The sequence below is a fragment of the Alosa sapidissima genome, chromosome 4 (assembly GCF_018492685.1).
Source record: "Alosa sapidissima isolate fAloSap1 chromosome 4, fAloSap1.pri, whole genome shotgun sequence".
Lineage (NCBI taxonomy): Eukaryota > Metazoa > Chordata > Actinopteri > Clupeiformes > Clupeidae > Alosa > Alosa sapidissima.
In genome coordinates this window covers 17,813,075-17,833,062 of record NC_055960.1, presented here as the reverse complement: position 1 = coordinate 17,833,062, position 19,988 = coordinate 17,813,075, and the positions used below count along the sequence as shown (strand labels likewise).

The 19,988-nt window shown below is 40.9% G+C and overlaps 1 protein-coding gene across 2 annotated transcripts; it reads left to right on the top strand.

Moving 5' to 3' along the window:
- The first annotated feature begins 1,164 nt into the window (after positions 1-1,164).
- Positions 1,165-6,110, top strand: elf3 (E74-like factor 3 (ets domain transcription factor, epithelial-specific)). Of its 2 annotated transcripts, none has more exons than XM_042088490.1 (9): positions 1,165-1,367; positions 1,661-1,833; positions 2,633-2,860; positions 3,100-3,237; positions 3,360-3,482; positions 3,594-3,677; positions 3,822-3,929; positions 4,231-4,426; positions 4,802-6,110. In XM_042088490.1, exons 2-9 carry the CDS (start codon positions 1,668-1,670, stop codon positions 4,911-4,913), a joined length of 1,155 nt encoding a protein of 384 aa, XP_041944424.1. In that variant the 5' UTR covers positions 1,165-1,367; positions 1,661-1,667; the 3' UTR covers positions 4,914-6,110. The 2 variants fall into 2 exon arrangements, with proteins under 2 accessions (XP_041944424.1, XP_041944422.1); XM_042088488.1 differs by having other exon boundaries at positions 3,357-3,482.
- Positions 6,111-19,988: the final 13,878 nt, after the last annotated feature.

Below are 19,988 nucleotides of genomic sequence, written 5' to 3'. Positions count from 1 at the left end.
TTGACTTTGACTGTGAGTGATTGCTAAAACAAAACTCAACAAAACAAAACAACAATTTCCCATGTTTATGACACCAGTATGTTACTACGGTATTAGTCATATCATTATCTATAGATTATTCTCCCATTCTTTGAATAATAAATGCATGCATGAATGAAGTCTTTATTCTTCTTGACTTGCAAAGATTGAGAATGGATAGTGGAAAGGACTCACATGAAACACATGGCAAAGTCGAAGTATATGCAGTCCTGTATAGCCAAAAATATTGCACTGATATTAATTTTACAGTGGCTGCCGTGCGTCACCCAGGTGGGTGCTACACATTGGGGGTGGTTAATGAGGTTCCTCCTTCACTGTAAAGTGCTTTGGGTGCCTTCAAAATCACAATATAAAAAATGCAATGTGTTAAATGTGTACAAATGAAAAACATCCAGTGAGCTTCCTGTGAATGCCAAAAACCAAGCAACCTAAATATGAACACATGGAAGACTGAGCAGTGAAAATCTGGATGAAAGCCTCAGGGTTTGCCAGCTTCACTGAGTGTGTGACAGGCATTGATAGGAGCCGACGCTGATTGCATAAGGGGAGCGACGCTGTGGCCGGAGTGGTGAGAGGCCACCAAGTGAAACCTGCGATAAACTCACAAAACTCAAGCTAAGCTGGAGGCCTTGGGTCAACAGTAAATATTGGCACAAATGAGCTTATTTGTGTGGAACCAACAGAACGTGTTTGTGTGTATACGTGCCTCTGTGTGTGTGTGTGTGTGTGTGTGTGTATGTATATATATATATATATATATATATATATATTTTAAGATGAGCCTGAAACATAACAAAATGTGGAAAACTTGGAAGGGTCTGAATACTTTCCGGTTGCACTGTACATATATATGTATATATATATACGACCCAACACTAGGAGCCCTCTCGTTTCATCATGGAAAAACTGCAGTATGGAGGTGTGAAGGCGCGGGCTTGTTTTGTTTGACTGTATTCTCAGGAAAGCAAGTAGGGGAGGGATGTGTGTGTGATAGGGAGGAGGGGAGGGTTGTGTGTGTGTGTGTGTGTGTGCGTGTGTGTGTTTGTGTATGGAGTGTGTGGAAATCCCCCTCCCTGTGCTCACCTGGGCCCGCCTTGCAGGTATAAATGTCTCAACAGGTAAAAGCGGCAACAGGTGTACTAGACACACACAGAGGTAAACTGTTTGAGAAAGAGAAAGAGTCAGTGGAGAGAAGAGAGCCACTCCGGGGCTGTACATATATGCGGACATAAGAACACTCCTCCTACAATTGTGGATTACAATTCAGTGGCACATTGCCTGATCCTGTTGAAGAACCTGGACTTTATTTTCTCCTGATTCTAAACCAGGTGAGTCCTCTTAGAAAGGGACCAATTTTAGCTAGCATCACTTCACTGGCAAGTCTACCTTTCATAGTATAATGTAGAATCACACTAGATGATACTTGATCTTCATCACATGCCAAATGTGTATAATATAATGGACTGAATAACTATGTAACCACTGCTTTACAAATAAGGTAGAATGCAGCCAGAAATGAAATGTGCAAAACTAGAATATATGAGATTTGCATAGCTCAAAGCCATTTGGAAATGGTGCTGTTTTTCCCTATAAATAACTTTTTACATGGGAACCTCTTCAGCCTCACCATGGCAACCTCCAGTGAGCTCAGTCGGATCCTGAACAACGCAAACGGCGCGGTGTACCCCACCGAGCTGCTTCCCCTGCCACCCATGCTGCACACAGTGACCTTCCCTGCCTCTGGCATCAACAAGACAGCCCAGCTCACGGACCTGTCATGTGGACACATGCTGGGTAAGGGCAATTAACCTCGTCAAGTTCCACAGCACCAAGCCTGCACTTGATCTTAGCACTTAGGACCAGCCTGTTGGGTTGCGTCCATAAAGAGCAGAAGAAAAAAAAAACTGTTCAACTGTTCAGTTTGACAAGTTTGTTCGACATGGTTTGTCATTGTTTGTTGAGTCCTCAGAAGTTTCGATTGGTGCACTTAAGGGATGAAAAGACAAATGAGCAAACAAGAGAGAGAGAAAAAAAATCATGATGGTCTGAACTTTGCAATGACCTCATTTCTTGAATCATTAACTCTCAGAAAATGTTTAACTGGGCCCGGTGGCGTCCGAGATGAATGTGTCCCTTTCATCCTGTGAGCGACCCAAACTTTATTTAACTTCTCCCTGGTGATAAAGCTGCGGTGTGACTCGCTGCAGTGGCGTCACCTGGCCAGGCAGCCAAACAGGCACAGATAAGCCTGAGGCAGACTCCTGCTTTATGCTACCCTGGGCTTCCAAGCGTAGACGCTGATGGGTTAATGGGTGAACGCAAGGCCAGTCTGTGCTATTGCTGGGAGGATGGAGCTGCCTTGAGAGTCATTTTTAGGTTGCCTGGGCTGACCTTGACTATTTTTTTCACCAAGGCATTTTATTTTTGTATGCATCGCTCCTTAGATTACAGTCTAACTGGAATGACAAGTGCCATGAAATAACACTTATATACACACACACACATACACGCACACTCAATAACCAATACATGAATGTGCACAAAAAAATCAACCCTGACTTTAAGTTACATTCAAACTGATTTGCCCTCACAGGTCCTTGGCAGCAGGTGAACCCTGTTTACTGGACCAAGAAGAACGTCCTGGACTGGATCGAGTACCACGTGGAAGACAGCAAGTACGACGCCAGCCTGCTCAACATGGACTACTGCTACATAGATGGTGTCAGTCTTTGCCAGCTGTCCCGTGAGGCGTTTCTCAACATGTATGGCGACCTGGGAGAGAGGCTGTACCAGAATCTGGAGCGCCTCAGGCTCAAGCATGGTAAGCCAGTTGTCACGAGTCTGGTACCATATCAATCTGAGCTGGTGTGTGCTGTTAGCGATAAATGGTAAAAACCAGCAATAGCCTTCTGTGGTTTTATTGGTGTAATTCTGTTGACTCCCATTGTGTCCCAATCACTTAGAATGGGAAACATGATAAGTGACAAATGTAAATGTTTAATGTTTGATGCTTTCTCTTTATTCACTGTAGTATCTCTGTGTGTTCTCTTTTCTCTACAGATATACCCTGTGACCTGTCAGATCCTTTAAACGAAACCTACACCCTTCTGACAGACTTCCTGGGCAACTTACCACAGATCCCCACCTTCCTGAACGATGATGGCTTTGGACTCCTGGACACTGTGGTCGTGGGTTGTGGTAAGTTCCCTCACCGAACTGCTGTTATCTCCTGTGATACTACTGACTTACTGAACAGTGACTCTACTGTCCTACTAAGCTGATACAGTTACTAACTGATCCTCATTAACTACCCTCAGCAGACATCAAGAAAGAGAGGGATTCCTGCAATTACTTCTCTGGATTCAGTGGTGACATGACTGCCCTGAGCGATGGTTATGAGTCTGGCTCTTCCATGTCTGACAGCCATCACAGTTCCCCCATGGGTAAGGGGGATTCCCATTCTGTCACTAAACTGAAGGATAACATCTATATTTGCTTTACTGTTTGTGTTTTGCATATACTGTAATTAATGTCATGTGCTCTTCTCATCACAGGGAGCTTAATGAACCCCAGCTCTCCAGAATCCACTGGAAGTGAATCAGATCCAGAGTACATGGAGAAGCAATTCTCCATCAACAGTGAGTGTTTTGCCTCTGTTTTCCCCTCACTTTGATTCCCATTTGGATTATCACTAAAAAAAATAAAGATGTATAAACTTTGAAAGTGGACAAACAAGACTGTGTACTGATGGCGTTGTTGTTGTTGTTGTTGTTTTGCTCTAGAGAGCTTTGTGAAACAGGAACGTGGTGTGCAGAAGAGAGGAAGAGGAAGACCCCCAAAGATCAACAGAGGCAGTGACCACTACCTGGAGACCAAAAAGAGCAAACATGGTGAGAACTCCTGAACTGTAATCATGCTAATGTTAATAGCATATTAGTGGTGAATTTGGCTAGAGAGAATTAGACAATACTGTACATTCACATTTACATATTTATCAGACACATTTATCCACTTATTGATTGCATTATTAATCAGACATGCCGTTTTATTCGTATGCATAATTCATGACACACACACACACACACACACACACACAAACACACACACGCACACACACACACACACACACAGCTTAATCTTGATTGACTGTTATTTTCAGAGAATAACACATACCTTCTTTTCATGATGCAGCGCCGCGAGGCACACATTTGTGGGAGTTTATCCGTGACATTCTCATCCACCCGGAGAAGAACCAGGGCCTGATGAAGTGGGAGGACCGGCGCGACGGCGTCTTCAAGTTCCTCAAGTCCGAGGCCGTGGCCCAGCTATGGGGCCAGAAGAAGAAGAACAGCAGCATGACCTACGAGAAGCTCAGCCGTGCCATGAGGTGAGAGGAGAACCTGTAGAACACAGAGGGAACCCGTAGAACAGAGAGGGAACTTGTGCTACTGCGGAGGACTAGCAAAGGAGCAGTAGAGAATGAGATTGAGCCTTAAACACTACAATCCAGACAATATGATCTATCTAAATTTACTCATACTGTACATTGAGTTAAATTTAAGAAAAAGGTAAAGAGTAGAACCCAAATCCAACGATGCAATAGCAATCAAACTAAATCAGACAAACAAAAAAAGAAGTGTCATGATTATTTAATGCTTCAGGGGCACAGAGAGTAGTAACTGCCACGCTAAAAAAAAACTCATTTGTATTGAAAACAACAATAACAACAAACTGACATGCAACGTCTGCTCCTCCCCCTCAGGTACTACTACAAGAGAGAGATCCTGGAACGTGTGGATGGGCGCCGGCTCGTCTACAAGTTTGGGAAGAACGCCAGCGGCTGGAAGCTGGAGGAAGTGAGCCTGGGAATGTGAAGTGTCAACAGGCGGGGTGGAGTGGATGAGAGGGGGAGAGGGTCAGGTAGCAGGGGGGATGATGACTGTCTGACACTTTTGGGAAAAGAGGTGTCCTCTGACACCCCTCTCTGCAAAGGGGACAAAAGACTGAAACTCAAAAAAAAGTCCACCCAAATCCATCTCCTCCCACCTCCAGGATACAAAAGACACAAAATTCTCACGTCCAAGAATGTGAGAAGTGGTGTTGCAGACAATGTAAGCCAATGTTTTTTTGGCTCAAGTAGGTTTTATGAACCAATAATGTTGTGTGAGTGTATGTGTGTATGAGTACTGTACATATACTCTTTTCCCATGTTCATGTTCCCTAAGGTGGATGGAAGCATGGTTAGTTGTCCGATTATTTGTCAGGTATTGCTATTGACAGGCCTTGCATGTCTAGGTGCTCCTCTCGACTCTGTCACTTTGTGTTTAATCTGAGGGATTTCAGGAATGGATTTTAGTCATCCATCTCTAAAACCTCAGTGCTGATAAGAGAGGCATTTGGACTTGGTTTGAAATACTTTACCTTTTTTTAAGTCCTGTTTGAAGCACTACCTGTATATATTTACCTGTATGACTTTATGGTGATGGTTTTTGAACAGGGACTACTGTTTCATGCACTATTGTTATAACGTGTAGAGAGTCCAGAGTTGCCATCTTTCATGCCTAATCTGGAGTAAGGCAGAGGACCAAAGCCTTAACATCACATTGCCTACTGAAATTGTTTTACCAAGTTCAGTTTTTAGACAGCTTTAGAATTCATGTGAATGATTAGGTCTAGGCAAAAGAGTTGGCAACTCAGGGAGCCTGGTTTGAGATAAACACTAGGATGAGTGAATAGCGGAGATGAAAGTACTGAGACAAGCAAGAGAGAAATGAAGAGATGAAACACTCAGGGTGAGAGAATAACTGTGAATAGTCATATGATGTATGACATCTCTGTTTTACTTTAAATATGCATATTTGTAAGCTCACCTTTATAAATCAACAACAAATTAAAACTTGGCTATAGATGATTACTGCTTTTTATATCAAAATCATTCAATAGCTTGTCTTGTATGAGAGTTAAATCTCAAATGTGTATCATTTACAGTTTCTGTATGATGTACTTACTTTAATGTATGGCATATTGTTTTTTGTACATGTCTTTGCTAAATAAAGTTAATGACAACAAGATTCTCAGTTAATGTTTTTACTTCATCTCCTGAATCCTGTGTGACAAATTAAAATATCAGTAATGAAGGAAACAAAACAAAACAAAAAATAACCACACAAAAAACTGACCAAAACAGCATGCATAGGTATAAAGTCCTCTTTACAATCTCTGTAGGTTTTATAATAAATAGCTTGAAGTTCAAACATATACTGTATATATACATTTCAAGTGAATGGACTCAGATCCCTTCGTGTTGATCATCCACACTGCCTTTTGGTTCCTTAACCTTAGAATAACCTTAGAATAACTGTAATTTTCTTATTGATCTATTTATTCTCACTTATTCTTCATTGTTCTGTAATGATTGTATAAGTAAGTATGTATACTCTTTTGATCCTATGAGGGAAATTTATCCCAATCCGTGAATTAGTGAACACACACAGCACACAGTGAGGTGAAGCACACACATAATCCCGGCGCAGTAAGCTGCCTGCAACAACAGCAGCGCTCGGGGAGCAGTGAGGGGTTAGGTGCCTTGCTCAAGGGCACTTCAGCCGTGCCTACTGGTCGGGGTTCGAACCGGCAACCCTCCGGTTACAAGTCCAAAGCACTAACCAGTAGGCCACGGCTGCCCCCTGTAAACAGTTGTGCTCATAAGTTTACAAACCCATGCTAAAGTTGATTAAAAAGAGGAATAAAAAAATGATCTTTTGGAAATTGATCTTAATGCCTTAATTTAAGGACACCAATTTTCTATGATTGTGAATAAAGTTCCCTTGGCCGAATTAAAATAGCCCCACATCATCACATACCCTTCACCATACCTAAAGTTTGGCCAGAGGTGGAAAAAGTACGAAAATATTGTACTCAAGTAAAAGTACCAATACCTTGATGAAATATTACTCAAGTACAAGTTAAAATACCGATCTGAAAATGTACTTAAGTAAAAGTAAAAAGTAGTTCATTTAAAATGTACTTTAAAGGAACCGTATGTAGGATTTTGGCCAAAACTGGTACTACAATCACTTTCAAAATACTGTAGAGCGGTGTACACCGCAGATGTGGTAACTAGAGCAGAGCTGGCAACCCAGATGCCGAAACACTACTGACTTTGTGATTACTAGATAGGTGGAAGGTGGCGGATCAGGCTAAAACACAAATATGTAAACATCAACATCAGTTGAGGGCTGCAACTTCACTTTTTTAAATGACGATATCCTGGCCGGACTACTGTTGTCAGTGATATAAGTATTTGAAATTAGCATGATTTCCTAATGTCTAGTGACAAATCAGGGCCATTTTATGATTAATTGAATTACATTTCTTACATACGGTTCCTTTAAGTAAAAGTTACTTAGTTACTTTTTTTTTTTTGGGGGGGGGGGGGGGGGGGTACCAGAACAACCAGTTTTACCAGAGACTTTCTAATGAGGAGATACAGCACTCAAAAAATCCTCCATAGTAATGCATGGGGTTAGTCAGTTGTCTACAAAATATCACAACCCTTCCGCGGCAAAACGTTGACATGTGAATACATTGAGCCAATCATGTGGTGTGTTGTAAAATACATTGAGCCAATCATGTGGTGTGCTGTGAAGACATCGTGCCAATCATCTGTTGTGACCTCGCTGCTGGAGCAAGATTGGTGTCGTGAAGCCTTACGCACACGCATTTCTGCCGAAATAGATGCACGATAAGTGCCCAAAAAGTTTTGCAATATGGCCGCCGAGTGGAGTGGAGGTACTTGCCTGAAAAGGACTTTGGTCCTAGCTCGAGTTGCTGCAGCCAGCAGCTAAGGCTGCCATGTTCATGCTCCTAGTGTGTAGCGCTGTAGCTGCAGCAACTCGATCTAGGTAAAACCGATTGTTTCAGTTTTGTTCATACCGACAGTACTCGGTGACGTTGAGAAATGGAGATCTAAATCACCGGAGTTCTCCTTTAAGTTTGAGCAGTAGTTGATTTTCAAAAGTTAGTTGCACTCATCCTTGCGTCGCTTTGCAATGAACAGTAATCCAGCACAACTGAAAAGCCCCTCACAGGCAGCTGAGGCAGGCAGGCTAATGTTGAGTTGCAGAGAGTTTTTTTATATTTGGAAATGAGCAGAAGGTTCAGCAGATTAAAGGGCGTCAAACTGGGGGGGGAGAGTGGGAAGTATAGGGCCCCAATGGAGGAGAGGGCCCTTGAAAAGTGAAATACGGGGGGTACAACATTTTCACCAGGCATTAGTAATAACTCAGGTAATCCACACATAAAAAATCCAAACAACTCCATAAGTAGAGTCATGTGTAATGAAGTGGAATAACACAGGGAAAAAGTATTGAACAAGCTAAGAAAAAGCACTAAGGCAAGGAAAGGGAAGGAACGAGCTGGAATCTGTAAGTAGTTAGAGTAGTTATCCTTTCTATCTGTACAAATTAATATAAGCTTGGTTAGTAGCCTACATATTGATGGGCTATAAAAAGGTTTTTCATTACCAAGGTGTCACACAAGAAACATTTCATGATGGATAAAAGCAAAAAGCTCTCCCAAGACCTTTGCAACCTTATTGTTGCAAAACATATCAATGAAACTGGTTACAGATGCATTTCAAAACTTCAGAATCTTCAGTAAGCAGCATGGGAGCCATTATCTGCAAGTGGAAGAAACATCACTGCATCATCAACCGGCCACGCAATATTTCTGACCAGGGAGTCAGAAGGATAGTCAATTCCAAGAGCCAAGGACCACTCGGAGAAAGCTCCAGAAAGACTTGAAGGCAGCCAATTCAATTAAATTCAATTAAACAGTTCTGGAAGTAACTAAAGATCAGGATTCACAAGAGGGACCCCTGGAATCTGTTTAGAACAATGGACCAAAATCACACCTGATACTGTGACTAATACCTTTTGTCATACAGGAAATGTCTTGAAGCTGTCTAAAGGCTTTTCCACAAAGTATTAAAGAAATTTCAGTAGGCACGTTCAATACTTTTTTCCTGTGTCATTCCACTTTAATACACATCACTCTTATGTTTTGGATTTTTTATATGTGTGTTAATATAATGTGTGGTGAAAATTTCGAATAGACTCACTGGAAGTTTAAGCTAATTACTGAAAATATATATGACTATATGTCCACCATATATTTATTTTACCTGAATATTTTAACTTCCAAATTAAATGTCAAAATGAATGTCAGACGAAATTTAAAGTTTGACTGACTGGATTTTGTATACAAAACAGTGAAAACTGTCTAAGGTCACTCTCACTCTCCCTTGCTGAAGAGCTAAATGGTTTAGTCCGTCTGCACGATTCATAAGGTAGTCTATCTTTTGTTTATTTAGTTGAGCATCGCTAGTAGTGGACCGCTAATTGTTGTGCTGCTGGTGCAATGTCTTTCTCCAAGAAAGCCAAGTCGGGTTATTAAAAAGAGAGACATCAAAATGAGGGGAAACAACTGCTAATAAACTTCTTTCCAAAGAAAGGTGAGCACAACCGTCAAAACACGAAATCCCATGGTGTTTGCTTGAATATCTCCGCTATCATTAGTGCTAAAACGAACTGAGACACCCCATTGAAATAGCGGAAAATACACGTTCATAGGTTAGGCTACACATGTAATCTGATGCATTTCGTGATCCAGCTCCATCTCCCATCACTTTCAGAAAGACTGCATGGCGCCAGCTTGATTAATGTCCTGTTGTAGGCTACATGCTGATCATTATCACTAGGCTAGTGGTTTAGGGCGTTATTTCTTTTCTCTCCCTTTCTGTTTTCGTTAGTCTTAACTTTTTTTTTTTACTCAAGTAATGGATGGGATTTTTGATGTAGCGAAGTACAATACTTCGCTCAAAATGTAATCAAGTAAAATGTAAAATACCGATTTTATAAACTACTTAAAAAATACAAAATACACAGAAAAACTACTCAATACAGTAACGTGAGTAAATGTATTTCGTTACTTTCCACCTCTGAGTTTGGCATGGGGTACTTTCCATAATATAATCTCTCAACGCAAATAAAACCAGCTATTAGGCTATAACTGAAATAAAACCATGCCAATTTCCAAAAGATGATTTTTTTATTCCTCTTTTTAGTCAACTTTAGCATGAGTGTGTGAACGTATGAGCACAGTAGGTTAACTGAAGGCATGCCTCACACACCCTAATGAAGAGTAATATCAAAACTTTTTGCTGCGCCGAAATAAAAATCATCCACATGTGTGCTCTAGTGATTACTCCCTCTCTATACATATAATGTCCAACGTAAGTGCTCCAACATTTTTTAAACATCATTTAGTGACACAGTGGTCTACAAATTACTTGAGTATTTCCACAGAACAACATCCCATCTCTAACAATCCCCATCTGGGTGACATGACAGTGATTTAATAGCCATGCTGTCTTCAAGAGTAACTGCTCATAAAGAACAATAGATGGCATCTGAAAAAAAAATACGTTACTGGAAATGATGAATTAGTATGTCTCTGTCACACAGTTTATCACAGGATCTTTGAAAAGGATCAGATGACTGTAAACCAGACTATGAGAAAATCACTTCAACTACCCCTCAACCATGGTCTGGATCATAATCTTAAACATACTCATTTTACTAAGCTCTTGAATGTGCATTAAAGGATGCAATTGTCTTGGCACACACACATTGAAAACTGAGACATTCCTGTCAAAGACAACAAACGTCTCATCACACCCCCACCCTCTCACACACAAGCACCCCCCCCCCCCCAGCCTAACATGTCACAGATGTCCTCCATGTCACCGTTCCCTTTATACAAACAGCATAAAAACCCTTAATGATCTCCTCAGAGGTTGCACAGTGTTTACCTCACGACAGACATATCAGTGTCACAATGGCCTGACATGTGTCTGGAAGGTGGTTGCAACATGTAAGTATAGCAAGGGCCTCCGCAGACTGTCCTCATCAGGCAGACATCAGACCAACAAGACCAGTGCAGTCTACTGCCTGATTCTTTATTTTTCTTTCCCAAGTTTGTTTATTAATTTCAAGACAATAATACAAAAGCAGTTAAAAATATATGCATAAAAACAAGTTTCCTTTTTTTCTTACATACACAAAATAAAATAAACAACAACAAATCAAATCAAATCAAACTAAAACACAACAACCCCCCCGCAGTCAGCAATGAGGATTAAATACAACAACACAGACACATATACATTATCCAAATTCAGCAAAAACTTTCAATAGGTAGTCACCCCAACAGAGCATAAAATACAACATACTTCTAGGTTTAGGCCAGTCTAGTCTTAGTCAGGAATATGTGAGAAACTAGTACTCTCAAAATAAAGAAAAAATGGGCCCCATACTTTCCAAATTTTTTGAGAAGAACTCCTTGTAGAATTTCAATGTCAATGTCAATGTCAATTTTATTTATAAAGCGCATTTACAGACGGCTTAGCCGCACCAAAGTGCTTCACAATAAAGTGCAATAAATAAAAACAGGAAGGCACGAAACAAAAAGGGCTACAGTTAAGATAAATGAATAAAGGAAGACACTAGCCAAAGGCAAGTGAAAAGAGGTGGGTCTTTAAAAGGGACTTAAAAACATTTAGCGACTGAGCTGAACGGATGTGGAGGGGGAGGCAGTTCCAGAGTCTAGGGGCTGCCACTGAAAAGGCTCTGCCCCCCCTAATTTTCAGCCTGGCCCTGGGTTCTTCCAGCCGCAGTTGGTCTGCTGACCGTAGTGCTCTGGAAGGGGAATGGTGGTGGAGAAGATCAGACAAGGAGGTGGGGGCCAGACCATGGAGAGATTTGTATACAGTCAAGATGAGTTTGAATTCGATGCGGTAGCGGATGGGGAGCCAGTGGAGTGAAGCCAGAACTGGGGTGATATGTTCACGTTTTTTAGTGCAGGTGAGGAGTCGGGCGGCTGAGTTCTGAACCAACTGCAGGCGGCGGAGCTGGGATTGATCGATGCCAGTGTAGAGAGCATTACAGTAGTCCAATTGTGATGTGATGGATGACTCTCTCAAGATCGCTCTGGGGCAGCTAGGCTTTGGTCTTAGCTAGGGTTCTGAGGTGGAAAAAGCTCTTCCTAACTGCACTGACCTGCTGTTCGAACTTGAATTTGCTGTCAAAAATCACGCCCAGATTTCTGACAGAGGGCCTGATGTTAGCGGCAAGGGGGCCCAGGGCATTGGTGGAGAAGGCCGGAGAGATTTTACCAAAGACAATTAACTCAGTCTTGCTCTCATTAAGGTTGAGGAAGTTTGCACCCATCCATGCCTTGATGTCAGCAAGACAGTCACGCCGTAGATGGAGTGCAGCCTGCCCATCAGCCTTAACCCATTCGCGCTGGATGCTGCATGACGCAACATTGACCCTCCCGCTGGATGCTGCGTAGCGCAACACTGACCCTCCCGCTGGATGCTGCGTAGCGCAGCATGCTTTTTATTTCATGTTTCTAGGTGCTACAGAGGCTTAGATATTACATTTTGGTAGACGTTGACAATTTTTAGTATGTTTTCAGAAAACCCTCAGGAAATAAGGTTATTTAGTCTAGAATGCCATAGGATTCTATAGGCGTTTTTAGCATTTTAGGAGTAAATGGGTTAAGGGGGATATACAGCTGGACGTCCTCTGCAAAGCATTGGAAGGAGATGTTATGTTTTGCCAGGATATCCCCTAGGGGTAAAAATGTACAGTAAAAAGAGGATGGGACCCAAAATAGAGCCTTGGGGGACCCTGCAGGTGAGGGGGGCAGGAGAGGAGATAGAGTCTCCTAGCTCGACAGAGAAGCTCCTATCGGCCAGGTAGGACCAGAAGAACTCCAGGGCTGAGTCTTTGATGCCCACATGATGCTCGAGCCGAACCAGCAGGATCCTGTGATCCACCATGTCGAAGGCTGCTGTTAGAACTAAGAGCACCAGGATCACAGGGCAACCTGAGTCAGCGGCTAGGAGCAGGTCATTGAGGACTCTCAGGAGCGCAGTTTCTGTGCTGTGGGCTGTTCTAAAGCCAGACTGGAACTTCTCATAAATGTTATTGTTGGATAGGAAGGATTGCAGCTGGACATAAACCGCTCGCTCAAGGACTTTGGATAGGAACGGTCGCTTGGAGATAGGCCTGAAGTTTGAGAGGATAGCGGGGTCAAGGTTGGGCTTGTTTAGTAATGGTTGTAATGAAAAAAAGTCTGATTTTATTCCAATTAACATCCGCCAACCAGCATGCATGACAATGTGGGGTTCTTAACTTCCATTTAGTTCAAATTAGTCTTCTTGCTAATAAGGTAACAAAGGCAACTAGAAAAGCATTTCCTGAAGGAAATACAGTGCATGAAAATGCAAAAAATATGATGTAAAATATCATACAGAGTAAAAACAAACTATATTGATTGCTAGATGAGGTTTAATATAGTTAGAATGACTGAACAGTTAAATAGGTGGATAGTTTAAATGGTTAAATTATTTGCTAGGTAGATGAGGTTTAATATAGTTGAAATGACTGAACAGTTAAATAGGTGGATAGTTTAAATGGTTAAATTATTTGCTAGGTATGAGGTTTAATATAGTTGGAATGACTGAACAGTTAAATAGGTGGATAGTTTAAATGGTTAAATTATTTGCTAGGTAGATGAGGTTTAAAATAGTTGGAATGACTGAACAGTTGAAACAGTTGAACAGGATGTGTAGGCTAATCTTAAGAGAAGGAGACTGTATGCTTAAAGGACCAGTATGTAGGAAATAATGGAAAATAAACTGTAACCATTCCAAAAATGATCACCATATGTTGTCAGAGAGTAAGGAAACACAATGAATTGAAGTAATGGATTATTTGACAACATTACTCTAACCTGTAAAACCCCGTAAAACCAATGAAAAAAAAAGTTACGAGCGGAATCTCTTGGAATTTTCGTTTATGTTTTGAACGATTAATTCTAGAATAGCATATAAATAATGGGCTAGCGCGTCCTCCTATTTGAGTTGCCAAATTAGCAAAGGCCAAATGTCAACAGCTGTCAGTTGTAGTCATGAACGCCTACGAGAGGCAGGCAAATTTCCAAAATTAAAACAAGAAACAAATTAAGTGGACATTGGAGGAGCTTCCTTAGATGGTGACGTCTTCGTGAAACGAAGAATATCAAGTCTGACGCAGAGCTGGCCATATTTCTCCACAACAGGTAGCCTATGCTAAACTTCATCTGCATCGCTAACTTCAGCTAAATATGTTGGTTAGAGAGGTATTTTTTGTTTTCACTGTTTCCGTAATGTGTAGCTGGGTCATGGTTGGAGAAACGTTAAAGCAGCTGCAGGTCAACTAACGTTAGCTAAGTCTTCATTACATCCGGCAACCCAGAAGAGGCTCGCGTCTGGTAGTCTTGAGAACGTTTACCAGTGTTTTGATTTTGGCCTACAGAACGTTTGGTAACAATCCTACAAATCGCACCTTTAAAGCCTGAGAAACTGACAGTTGATGCAGGTGGCCTGGCCACCTGGCACAAGATTCTAATTGCTATGATGTCATAAAGGCCTAATAGTTTTTAATTAATAGTTTAATCAATCAATTAATCAGTTTAACTGGCTCTTTGATGGGGCTTAGTTGAGCACCTGGAAGTTGATACAGGTGCAAATCAAGTTAATTAGCCCATTGTGATGTCATCAGCCCAATGTTAAGTCTATGAGGAAATTTTGAGTAGTTTTTAATTAATAGTTTAAAAAGTATAAAAATTACAAAGATAAAAAATACATTGCCCAGATGTCCTAATAACATAGTTTGAATGAAGTTTCTACGTTAAACGGTTGAAGCTGCATTAACTGCGTTAGAAGAAGAAGAAGAAGAAGAAGAACTAGAGAATGTAATTCCAGGGAATTACGAGTGCATGAAAATGAAGCTAGGACAGACATAGCATAGCTTAATAAAAGTTGATAGTTTAGAAGTAGACAGTTTAAAAGTTGAATGTAGATAGTTTAACAGTTGTTAATAGACAGATAGTTTAATAGACAGATAGTTTAATGAATGTTGAAAGTTTAAAAGTTAAATATAGATAGTTTAAAAGTTGTTGACAGACTGATAGTTTAATGCGTGTTGACAGACAAATATTTTAAAGGCTCTATATAGGTAGATAGTTGACGATAACTGACAGTTGGAATGGCTCTAATGTTTGCAAGCAGTTATGCTAACAAAGCTAATTATTCTGACCAAGTTACTTAGCTAACTTAGCTAATCATTTTTAGCAGTTATGCTAAAATGCTAACTATGCTAACTATGTTAACTATGCTAACCATGTTACTTAGCTAACTCAGCTAATCATTTGTAGCAGTTTTACAAAAAATGCTAACTATGCTAACCATGTGACTCAGCTAACTTAGCTAATCATTTTTAGCAGTTATGCTAAAATGTTAATTATGCTAACGATGCTAACTAGCTAGTGAGGACTTTTATTTTGAAATAGTTCAAGGCAGAGGATACAGTTGATGGGAGTCATAGTTGACTGACAGTTACAACAGTTTACAGTAGTTGAACAGTTAAAAAGTTGGATAGTTTAAAGGGACTTTTATTTTGAAACAGTTGTGGGCACAGAAAGCAGTTGAAGAGGATCTGTAGTCTTAATACAGCCATATTGTATGCTTAAAGCCTGAGACAGATGCTGCAGGTGGCCTGAACACCTGGCATAGGATTCTAATTGCTCTATTGTGATGTCATAATCTAATGTTAAGTCAATGGGGAAATTTTAGTAGTTTTTAATTAATAGTTAATTAATTAATTGTATAAAAGTTACAGAGTTGACTAGGCTGAAGTCACCTAAGTAAGACCTACGCAACGCAGTTTGAACGAAGTTTCTACGTTAAACGGTTGAAGCCGCATTAAACGCACAAAAAGCGTTAGAAGAAGAATAATAAGAAGAAATCGGATAACAGTAGAGTGCACTCTAAAAAGCCTAGGAAGAACAGTACAATGCATTTTCATGCACTGTAATAACATCTCTATTAGATTGTAATAGGGAAGGTTCAAAGGAGGAGACACCAAACAATGCGGTGAGAGCATTCGGATTGATCCTACAGTATTTTCAACTGTTTCTGAAATAGTTTCAAAAATGTCCGTCCAGTAGTTACAGAGATGGGCAGAGCTATATGAATTATATTGGCTGGGGTTTCCTTCCAACGCAATACATCTTTGTAGATCTTAGCCAGCCTCTCTTTAGTGTAATACGTACAGTACAGTGCAGAATTTTGCACTGAATAAGGCTATGTACCGTCTGATTGTGAGGGAAAACAAACACTTTATTCTTTATCAGTGTCAGAGCAGCATGGAAAAAATGGAGAGAAAATGATCAAAGAAACATACAGGCCATGTGCTTTGTTTATACTTTGCATAATGAAATGAATAGATGTACTGTAAGACCCTCCTAAACATGGTGACGAGGTCACAAGGTGAGCTACTGTATGAACTGGCATGATGGCTTATCATTTGCGTGCCTCTTTACTGCTTGTTGGAATGTGGAATAATAAATACATGCTACAAAGTCACTCCTCCTATTACTGAGGATAGAGTCAAAAAGTGTTTTCCTGTTAACAGCAAAGTTGCGATGGAATGATGAGAAATCCACTCAATTATGCAGTGCAAAGGTCCCACAGGAACAGGGTTCAGTGACAGTGTGTGTAATGTATGGCTCAAAGGAAATCCCCTAAGCTAACCTGCTATGCATGCACGATAGACCTTAGGGCAAATCATGCATTAACAGCTCAACTGGTTAGAAGTGAATATGCCAGGTCAGACACTTAAGACACTTCTATGGTGTGTTGGTGAGCAAACTTTAGCGCCTTTAGCAGTAAAACACCATTATAATAGAGTTTCTATTGAATAAACACACATTTACAAAGAGAACTTTGAAAGCAATTGGCCCATCCTATTGTCAACAAGACACAACACTGCACAGGTGTAGACATATACACACACGCTCACTTGCTTTTTGTTAGTCACACCTGTTTAGCAGGTGTATTTGGCCTGCCGCCAGATTTTTGCTCCAGCACGTAATTTACAGGAAGACCATGTAACGTTGCCAGTAAACTAAGTATGAAGGAGGAGCTAAGTTTGTTATTGGATGATGACATTTTTCTCACTCAGGAGAAGTTATTGTTTTACATGCATGTTAAGCATCAGCTCTATATCCAGGATATACGTAGATGTTCAAGAATGTTACACTTTCGCCCCAAGACCAATTACAGAGATAGGACCACCCTCTACTGAGGTCTATACAGATAAACTACTGTGTTTGAGGTGCAGAAGTAGAGATGCAGATAAAGTATGTCTAGCAATAAGATTTGTGTAAAGTACTTGTCTCTCAGCTACACATAAGGGTCATGTTTGTATCAGGATTTTATATTACAATGACGTTAATCTACCGAACCAATGAGTAACCTCAGGGGTCTCTTTGTCATCTGTCAGTCCAGTAAGTAAGATGTCAGTTCATTAAAGTAAAAATGTAATTCAACCGGAAGTATCACAACCAACAATAGACTACTGTAATTTAACACCCCCACCTTCCTCCACCGCTTCACCACCTACAGTCTTCTCATGTCCATAAGGCCTGGAGGCAGAGGTTTGACACACGTTTATCTTATCTTAAGTTCTGATAAAGCTTTCCAGTAAGCTATCAGTGACGTAGTGTTGTCAGCCCAACAGTTTATGATTTTCCCCTTAAAGGTGTCCACTCTCCTCTCTTCTTCTTCTTCTCCTCCTTGTTTCAATCTCCTTAGCGTTCTTGATTTCAGCCTCCTCCACAGATACTGTGTGTGACAAAGGTGGGGCCTGAACAAATGCTACTGGGAAGTCTTGGTCTCATGCTTTGCAAAACTTTCAGGTAGATTATTGAGGTTCAGCCCCATGAGGACCTGCTGCTCCTTTTTGCATGCTGTCTCAAAAGCTTAAAGGAGAATTCAGACCGTTTTTCACATAGATCTCTGTTTTTCTCGGTCACCAAGTAGGCTACTGTCGGTATGGGGAAATGAAACGATAGGGGCATCTTTAAAATCATGCCCCTAGAGTGTAGCACTCAGCTGCACAACTGACACAAGTGTCCTTTGTTGTGTGGTATGAACACTTAAGAATTAACTTTTATATTGTCAAATGCTGATTTAAAGATGTTCTTGGCGTTTATGTTGAGTCTGGGATCTAGATAAGTAAAATGCAAAAATATGTAGGCTACATCTATATTGAGGGAATGAGGGGGTAGCCTGAGAGAGTGACCAAGAGTGCCAAATGAAGTAGTGACTACAGTGAGTTTAGGAGTGAGTTAGGATCAAGAGTGCCAAATGAAGTGACTACAGTGAGTTTAGGAGTGAGTGAGGATCAAGGTCAAGGTCAAGGTCACTTTATTGTCCCCGAGGGGCAATTATTTGCACAGCCAGCAGACAGACATAAGGACAAGACACACAACAATACATAAAAACATAAAAACATACAATACCCACAGTATCTAAAACACAATAATAAATATAGTTAAAACAGTTCTGGCAGACTTCGGGAGTCGGGATAAAAGAGTTTCTGAGTCTATTGGACCTGCATCTGGGCATGGAGTACCTACAGCCTGAGGGGAGTAGCTTAAACTGGCAGGACGGGATGGCTAGGGTCAGCTGCAATAGATAGGGCCTTCTTTGCCACTTTGTTGGAGTAGTTAGATAGATAGATACTTTATTGATCCCCAAGGGGAAATTCAAGAAACGCATCACACAGTTATCAAACCCCGGTGTCCCACATGCTAACCCATGTCTGTGACCACTGGACTATCTGTTTCCACTGTTTTCAGTTGTGTGAGAGAATGGGAAAGTTGATGCCTGCAATCTTGCTACATGTCCTGACAATACTCTCCAGTCGATTTTTGTTTTTGGACAGAGAACCAACAGATAAAACAGAAGGTTAAAACAGACTCAATAAAACAGGAATAAAACATTCTCATAAAAGTGGGGTCAATTTCTCAATCAGTGTGTGAATCAAAACATAGCTTGCTATCAATAATTGTGCCAAGGTACTTATACTCTTGTACTGTCTCAACTGGTTGGCCATCAATGATAGTGGGGGGAAGAGGGCACTGCTTCCTAAAATCCATAATTAGTTCCTTAGTCACACCATTAACTTTAACCCTAAAAGTCAACTAACCAGGCTATTAGCCCTGGGTTGATGTTGTGTGTCTTTAAAGGTCTTTCTGCTAAAATGTGGGGTTGAAAATTCTTTGCCCCTTCCAGGTGGTTAAAAACTGTGTTGAGCAGGCTGCCTGTAGCATCCTCGACCCCCCTTCCTGCCCTGTTGGCAAATTGTAAGGGGTCGAGTTGTGGCTGTGTTGTTGCTAAAATCTCCTGTTTAATCATTTTTTCAAAAGCTTTCATAATGAGCGAAGTGAGGGCCACTGGTCTAAAATCATTAAGTGATTTAGGTCCTTTGGTCTTAGGCACAGGCACAATCACTGACTTTTTCCAGAGATAAGGGACCCGGTGTGATTGATGTGAGGAAGAGGGAGATGAGAGACATAGGAGAAGAAGAGGGCGAAACAGAGGCTGTTGGAGTGAGATGGGGATTTGAACTGAAAATGTGAGGAAATTAATGAGGGAGTGCGAGTGAGATAGCAGGTAAATGGTGTTCTGAATAAGCAAGACAGTGAGTTCACCTCAAAGCAGCATTATTGATGTGTGTCTAATATACTAGTGAGCAAGCCACCTATAAGGCATGGCAAAACCTTGCAAATGCCACCCAAAGTCTTATTGGCACTAGAAGCTGCTAATATGCTAATATGTATGATACATGAGTTTAACTGTCCTTCAAGATCCTTGAGATGATACCAAAACTAGATGATTGATAAAGGCATACCCAAAAAAGTGTAAAATTGTTGCATTGTGTTGCTTTATGTTGCATGGAGTAGTATATCATCCACTGCTACGTCTACTG